The sequence below is a fragment of the Microcaecilia unicolor genome, chromosome 6 (assembly GCF_901765095.1).
Source record: "Microcaecilia unicolor chromosome 6, aMicUni1.1, whole genome shotgun sequence".
NCBI classification, from domain to species: Eukaryota; Metazoa; Chordata; class Amphibia; order Gymnophiona; family Siphonopidae; genus Microcaecilia; species Microcaecilia unicolor.
This window is the reverse complement of record NC_044036.1, coordinates 278,489,140-278,497,422: the sequence shown is the minus strand read 5'-3', so window position 1 is coordinate 278,497,422 and position 8,283 is coordinate 278,489,140. Positions and strand designations below refer to the sequence as shown.

At 43.5% G+C, this 8,283-nt stretch overlaps 1 protein-coding gene across 1 annotated transcript in view; it reads right to left on the bottom strand.

Annotated features, from left to right (window-relative positions):
• Positions 1-1,047: 1,047 nt before the first annotated feature.
• Positions 1,048-8,283, bottom strand: part of STOM (stomatin) — a 55,452-nt gene continuing 48,216 nt past the window's right edge. The window contains exons 6-7 of the mRNA XM_030207559.1: positions 8,125-8,259; positions 1,048-5,176 (exon numbers count right to left, since the gene is read on the bottom strand). Of these exons, the coding sequence (XP_030063419.1) occupies positions 4,982-5,176; positions 8,125-8,259 (330 nt within the window). The 3' untranslated portion in view covers positions 1,048-4,981. The remainder of the gene's footprint in view (positions 5,177-8,124; positions 8,260-8,283) is intronic.

Sequence of the window (8,283 nt, the reverse complement as noted above, 5' to 3'; positions counted from 1 at the left end):
GCAAAAAGGTGGGAAAATGTGGGGTATAAATGTAACAAATAAATAAATAAATACATACACACACACACACACACACACCGCAGGGGGTTACCGCCGGGGTAGCATGGGAGCCCTTACCGCCACCTCAGGCAGCAATAAGTGCTCCTCCCTTGCATGGCTAAGTGCAAGCTACCGCATGGCCATGTGTTTTTGTTTTTTTTTGGCTTTTTACCGCAGCTTCGTAAAAGGACCCCTTAGACTTACAAAGTTACATGGTAACCTATGGAATGTTGTAAGACTAAGTGCTTTTAAAATACACCTTTATGTAACTTTGTAAGTCTATGTGCTTTGAAAATGAGCACCAGTGACTACCAGAGTCTCATCAAAACTGCTGGCTTCTCTTACCCTCTAAGGAAGTTTAATTTTGTCTGTTTAAGAAAACAAACAAAGAACTTGGAAAAAAAAAGAAGTGGTGATTAAAGAAATATTTTAAACAAAGTGGCCAGCCCTAATAGAATTATAGGGCTTCTTTGCTAAGATATTAAAACAGCTCCAGGCTTGAAAGTTCTACTGCAGAGTGCAGGAGAGGCAAGACTACTAACACAACAGCAGTGCTTAAATCAGAAACAATGAGGCAGTAGAAAAGAACCCTCCAATAGGGCCTCACAAAAAAAGCACAACTTGGGGGAGATGTTGGAACATTATGGTTTACAGTTTGAGCATATGAACATGGAAGATTTCTTTCAATCTGTTAATATCTTTATGAACTACTGATGCTGTTGCTGGTATGCACCATCCTCTGGATTCTATAAATGGCACCAAACTTTGCATGCAATCCTGAAATCAGTGCACAAATAACTGCCACTGGCTTAACTAATTTATCAATGTTAATTGTCACTAATTTGGATTTGCATGCAGCAGATCTGGCTTTGCATGATTCTATACTGATCCGTCCCCAAATCCTCTCACCAGCAACCCAAAAGAAGGTGTGGCACAGGCGGGTTAAGAGTGTTCCAATTAATTAAATGCAGCATTATAGAATTTCTTTTTTTTTTTTTTTTGGGGGGGGGGGGGGGGGGGGGATGCATGCCCAAGTTGCGTGCCAATTTATACCAGGTTTCAGCTGGAGTAAGTCCTCGCACCCAACAGCATCCCCACTAGGTGCTATTCTGTAAAAAAGATGCTCATCCTGGAACGCACTATAGAATAATGCTTAAGCACTGATTTTTCAGTGCCATTTATTGAATCTGGCTCCAAGAGTCTGAAGTCCGTCTTTCATTTTATGTACTTATTTTTACTGAATGATTTTAGTACGTTCCTGCTATTTGAGTTATTTTGAGCTATCAAATCTCAAAATATGAATTTAACCAAATTGAGACATCTTAATATGAAAGAATTTGCTTAGAAGAGTAAAATGACTTTTAAAATACATGCAAGTTATGAGACTCCTTTCTAAAATAGGCATCCCGGCAAGCTGCTGCACACACAAATTTGCTCAGAGGCACAAGTTCTGTGAGCACATGTGTGCATGTATTTAATCCTGCCTCTGTTCTGCTTCTGGGAATGCCTACAGGTTTATCACAGAGAAGCAGGTGCTTTGTTTTCCAGTTTTATGTGTTTTATATAAGCACCTAAAGGAGCACATAGAACAGCCCATGTGTCATTCAGTTTTACTCACATATAAAGGAGACAATGAAGCTAGGAACAAAGTGCACATTTACCAGATGAGGATAAAACACATAGTGAAAGCAGTGCTGTAGACCTTGGGCTGCCCCCCTCCCCCAATGTGGGTTCGGGCCCCAAAGTCTGCTGCTTTGACTGGTGCAGGTCTCCAGGCCTTGCCAGCAGAAGCATTCCTGTGGCAATATTCACTGCCTGCCTGCCCCTCCTCTCCCTCACATGCATGCATGCCTGGTTTTAATGAAATGGAGCATGCGCGAGCTTCACACATGCTCAATTTTACTAAAACTGAGGTAAGCTAAGGCGGAAAAGCAGGGCAGGCAGACTGGCACTGAATATTGCCACATAAGGCTTCTGCTGGCGGGGCTTGGGGACCCCCGCTAGCCCAAGTATGTTGGGTTGTGGTGAGGGTGGAGAGCGGTGGGTAAGTGGGGCAAAATGTGCACCCCCCCCCCCCCCACACACACACACACACACTTTGGGTTCAGGCACCTCCCAAAATCAAGGTCTGGCTACGCATCTGAAAGCATAGAATATCATCACATACCTGCTCATCCCTAGCCATCTCACACTCTACCAAAGCTTTCTCCCGTCAATCCGGAACCTACCACTATGGTGTTTCGGAGTGGGTAAACTACAGGAAAATATGCACATCACGTCTCCCCAGTTGTAAGACATTATTGTATCAGTGGCATAGCTACGGGTAGGCACAGGCCCACCCAGCAGTGGAGCCTCACTCCCCCCCCTCCACTGGTGGCCTGGTAACTGCGCCTCTCTCTAAACTCTCTCCCTACCTTGAGATGTTCCTGGCGGCCACAGCGATTCATTTTTGCTGCCTGCGCTGATCCTGCAGACTTCCCTTTGTCATACGCTGTCTTTGCTGATATTACTTCCCGTTTCCTCAGTGGCTAGCTGGAGGGAAACCTGCGGGACTGGTGCAGGCAACAAAAATGAATTGCTGTGGCCCCCGGGGATGCTTCCGAGGTACACCAGGAAGCGGTTTGAGAGAGAGAGGGGCAGTTACCGGTCTGCGGGCCAACAAGGGAATTATAATGGATGCAGGTGGGCAGGGCTGAAGAGAAGGTTTAACCTCCTCCCCCCCAAACCCTGTATTTTATATATCTATGGTGGTGGTGGGGGGGCAACCAAGAGAACTCCGATACTATTGGTGTAGCCAGACCTGGTATTTTGGGAGGGCCCAGAGTTCTGTTATTTAAGGCATGGACTGTGATCCAGATGAGCATGCCAGTATTGGCTTAAACCTAGGATAAGACTAACAGTCAGTCACTGATGGCTAAAGGAGGCCTTACTGTCCCCTGTTGTGTCTCTCTGACTCTTTAATATAGGCTGTGTTGTAATTTTACAGACCGGACAATTAAAGGGATTAAAAAAGTAGAGAAGCTGCTACACTGCTATAAGCCTCTATGTACAAACCCCAAAAGGCAAAAAAGTTAGGAAGGCTTTCAAGTTAAACTGTACATTTGAATAAAGCAAATTTAAAGCCATTTTGGACAAAGAGCATACATTTAGCTGAAATTGTATAATATATGCATAGAAATGAGGCATGGGTGGCAAAGTACAAACTTCAGGATAACGATGGCATGAAGGTTCCAAAGAAAGGAACCAGCGGGGCTCACTTTTGCAGATTGTTCACCTGTCCATCCACCATTTTGCTTCAACTATCCAACCATACCACCTTTGGTAGGGCTCTAAGGGGAGTCTTTTACAAAGGCATGCTAGCAGTTTTAGAGTGCGATAAAAATGCTAGCGTGCCTTTGTAAAAGGCCCACTGAATTTGTTTTCTGAGGGACATGCAGGGAAATATATCACTCTATAGGACTAATTTAGGATTTGAGAAACTTCTCAAGCATGAATCAAGGAGACAAGTGGCAAGGAAAGAAATTTGCAGTACAAAATGTGGAACCAAGAAAAACCACCAATATCTGAAACATGCATGTTTAGACCTGCTCTTAGAATCTCCTTGCTTCTGGCATGTTTAAAATTTGTGGGGGGCTGTTTTGCTGCCCATTTTCCCCCTAGTACAGCTACCAGTTTTCTCTTCCTCTTCTCAGGAAAAGGATAGCACAGGTTGCCATAATTAAAGCAACTAGAAGAACTGGTTGGCTTAGTGAGCTGGATGGCGTATAAGGGCCAAGTCAGCATCATTCAAGTCTGAATTCACGCAAGCACAAAAAAATGATTTATAAAAATGTTTAAAAAGTTTTGTTTTCTGTTTTTACAAAGTTGAAAGTATTTAGAGTTTTCCTTTTTATTGAAAACAATATTAAAAATATTTGATGCAAACACTTGCATGCTTTCCACTGCAAGAGTGTGGACACCACACTGACAACATGGCTGAAAAAAAAACAGGGAAAAGAAAAAGTATTCCAGCATTTAACAATGCTATGCTGCAAATTAGAGATTTATACACATCTAAAAGGCCTTATTTTATTATAGGCACTGGATGGACAATGAGATCAGAGAAATGCATTACTTTTATGACTACATTAGATCAAGAAATACAGTAGAAAAGAAGCACTTGCTGAACAAATCTAACCTTTTAAAAAGAACTGATATAAATGGCTTTATTAATAAAATGCTTTCTGTATGCTTTTACAAAATTAAAAAAAAGTCATCTTGGCTGAAACCACACAAATATTTCAGCAAATAACAGGATGCTTCTTTTAAACTTCTTTCACATGAACATTTCTTTAAATAGCTGCAATAGTTACCAGAGCATGTGAATGCCATTACTGTTTTCTCATCCCTAATGACTGGTATCAAACTCCACATGTTCCAGTTCTATCTACAAACACCCAGAAGCAAATGTGGCAAAATGTTTGCTGTTCCACACTCTTGATTTAGGCATTGAAAAATGTTAAGAAACAAACAAAAACTGAGTATGTCACAAGTTGCTAAGCAGGGCTAGATGAAAGGTCCACCCAGCCCAGAATCCTGTCTGACAGTAAGGAGAGATTAAGAGGACACTGAGTTGTCCATCTGCTTGAAGCCTTCCCATTCCAGGGAGGCATTATTCAATTTAACAGTTAGAGGACACCTGGGTTTAGACCAATTGATCTGGCTACTATAATTGTTCTATTTGCCTCCACACCGTCCTGCAGCAACAAGTTTCACATGCTAAACTAATGCATACTGGGAAGTGATTCTTCTTCTTTGCTTTAAAACCTGCAGTCAGAGTATAATTTTTTTTGTACTAGAGCAAAACATTGCTAAAATGTGCCCCTCTGTATTTAAAAGTTGATATACATAAATTGATTTAAGTGCTTCCGGAGTGAAAGATTATTTCCTCCCTAACCTCGCTCTACTTCCTGTTTCCCATGATACCTTGCAGCATGTCTATAGGCAGAGGAAAGATAATGGTGGAGTTCTTTTCAGCAGCAATGGTGGTCAGCGTCTGGAGGTACCGCAATTGGAGTGCAGCAGGAGATTCTGTAATGACTATAGATGCCTCTTTAAGGGCTCTAGAGGCATTCATTTCACCTTCGGCAGCAATGACCTGGGAGGGAAGAAAAGATGTCAAGAACAGTTCTGTTCAACAGCTTCAAAATATGCAGATAAACACAATAGTGGAAACAGAGAGTCTAAAGAGTTTCCACTCTAAATCTCCCATAGTGTCCTAATCAAACCTCCTACACCAGTGTTTCCTGTCGGTCCTGGAGTACCCCCTTTACCAGCAAAGTTTTCAGGATATGCTTGAGATTCATTTGCATACACTGCCTCCCAGTGTATGCAAACCACTTTCATGCATATTCATTGTGGATATCCGAAAACCTGACTGGAAGGGGGTACTCCAGCATCGACTCGGGAAACACTGTCCTACACATTCAGTTCTTTCCCACATCCCTTCACTAAAATGTCTCCCAGCCATCTAAAGCACAACAATTTTAAATCCTTGCTTAAAACACTTCTGATCCACATAAAAAGTTTCAGACCTATATCCCAAGAGGTTTCTGAATTACGAAAGAGGGCATGCACCTGCATCACTGCTTATATGATCTCATAAACCCCTCATCCAGTAAAACAGAAGCTAAAAGGTAAGGCTTAGTGAGTATTAGCATGAGCAGTCCTCAAAAGAGGAAACCTGCACAGACGGACCATGCTTAAAGCCCAACATCCTTGGAAAATGAGGAGGCCAGATGTGTCTTTTGGGCTTTAGCTCACATCTTTCCAGTAGTAGTTCAAGACAAGTTACTTAAGAGTACACTAGGTATTTTCCTGTCCCTAGAGGACATACAATCTAAGTTTGTAGCTGAGGTAATTAAGGGTTAAGTGATTTATCCAAAGTTACAAGGAGCTGCAGTGAGATCTGAACCCTGGCTACTCTTTTGCTCCACTCAGGGTGCATTAATGTTTGTGGCTGTAGGATTACAGAACTTGATTTTAAGGGATCTGTGGAGGGAGAACAGAGTGAATGTTGGATAAAATGCTACTCTTAAAAGAATGAACAATGAAGACAACCTGGCCTACTAGAGGAGATAGTGAAGTCCAGCACATTTGATGTTTCATGTAGACTTTCCCAAGATTATTCACTTTTTATTTACATTCTATTCAGATTTTTCTCTGGTGTTCAACAGATAGTTGTTTATTAGTTTGTATTATTGTCTTATATTTTGTAACTGCTTTGGGACTAATTTGACGTGAATAGGAAACTTTGCATCTTTACTTTTAGTATGCAAAGGGCAGCAGAAGGGTTAAGAGATTAGGGAAAAAGACTTTGGAAGGAGAACCATTGTTTGTGTATATGATTTCATATGCTCCATCTACCCAGAGTGGAAGAACCTTAAGTGGGTACAGTGAACAGGCCATTTTGGTCTTTACCCACCATTATTTGTTAGGTTATGTTACTATGATTCGTTAGGTTTGTTGCAGCAGATAAAAATAGCTGAAACTGCTTAGCCATGGGAATCTTAACAACTCATTATCCTCCAATGCTGTAAAATTTCAGCTTGCTAATTGCAGGCTTGTTTCTGTGCCACTTTGGCTCCACATGGACTCACCACATACGTATGGCATTAACATTGTATATTCCAGCACACCATCTGAATGATGAGGTTTCTGCAGAGAAGGGTACCCTATCAGTTTATTGCAGCTGCTGGATTTATTGTCCAAGATGTGCTACAAGATGGAAAGATTTTGATATGCTTGTATAACCTGGTTGTTGATCAGGATACACATCAGCTGGCGAGGAGGACCAGTCAAGCACAACTGATTTAGTGATGGGAAAACAAAGCGAAGGCTGGGGGATCCAGTGCAGTCTGCAGTACTAGTCAGGCTCAGGGGCGTATCTGCATAGGGCCACAGGGTCCTGGGCCCCCGCAGATTTCGCCCTGGATCCCCTCCCGCCGTCGCCGTGGGCTACCTTTGCTGGCGGGGGACTGCCGCTGCCTTTAAAAATATTCCTTCAGCTGGTGGAGGACCCCAACCCCCGCCAGCCAAGCCGAGGTCTTTTAAGTTCTTCTTCGTCCTCCGTGCTGTTCAAAGCTGCTGAATCCAGTTTCGGAGTCTGACGTCGCTGCACGTTGTACGTGCAGGACATCAGACTCACAGACTCTGTTTCTGTGAGTCTGACGTCCTGCACGTACAACGAAGTCAGACTCTGAAACTGGATTCAGCAGCTTTGAACAGCATGGAGGACGAAGAAGAACTTAAAAGACCTTGGCTCGGCTGGCGGGGGATGGGGTCGCTGGCAGGGGTTGGGGTCCCCCGCCAGCTGAAGGAATATTTTTAAAGGCAGTGGCAGGAGGAAGCAGACCTCGGCTGGCGGGGGCTGGGGTTCCCCGCCAGCAAAGGTAGGTGACGGCGGCGGGGGGGGGGGGGGGGGGGGGGGGGGTCGGCAATGGCGGTGGGGGCTATAATGTGCCCCTCACTCTGGCTCTCCCTACCGCCAAAGTTCAGATACGCCTCTGGTCAGGCTGTGTAGATACTGACGTTTGTCAGCTGAACCATTTCAGCACAGGAAGGTGAAAACAAAAGCCATGAAAGATTAGCACAGCACAAGCGCAATCACTAAGACAGAAGGTGTCTACTCTAGAAATCCTCCTTCAAGGCTATGGTCACCTCTTCCCAATAGAAAGATTAGATGCTGAAATATATAGCAAGTAGTTCTTTAAGAAATGTGAACATGGGCATATACACTACACAGGATTGTTTGCTGCCTTCGATACCCTTGTCTTGAAGCAAAATAAAGTCACCCAAAAGCTGTTGTACATAAGCTTTGCTTGGGAAGGGGAGGGGGGACTTTTCAGTTATAGTCACAAGAGCTTATGTACCTTATTAAATGCTTCACCTTCTATAAAACTATTTTTACTTGCAGAATGATGGAAAGATACTCAAGTATAGCTACCAGTCGTTTGCCTTCAGGCGGTATGTAGGAAGCTGCCACATCCCCTCATTGCGCCCATTACAGTCCCTGGCAGTTTTTGCACCCAGGATTCGTGATTTTACCTTGGCTCTTGCCTCTCGAGAAGCCTCGGCTTCTGCAGCCATAGCTCTCTGCAGCTGTACGGGCAGTTTTACATCCTTGATCTCCACGCGCTCAACCTTTATGCCCCAATCATCCGTGGCTTCATCCAGTGTGGACTGCAGATTAAATGTTATTAAAAT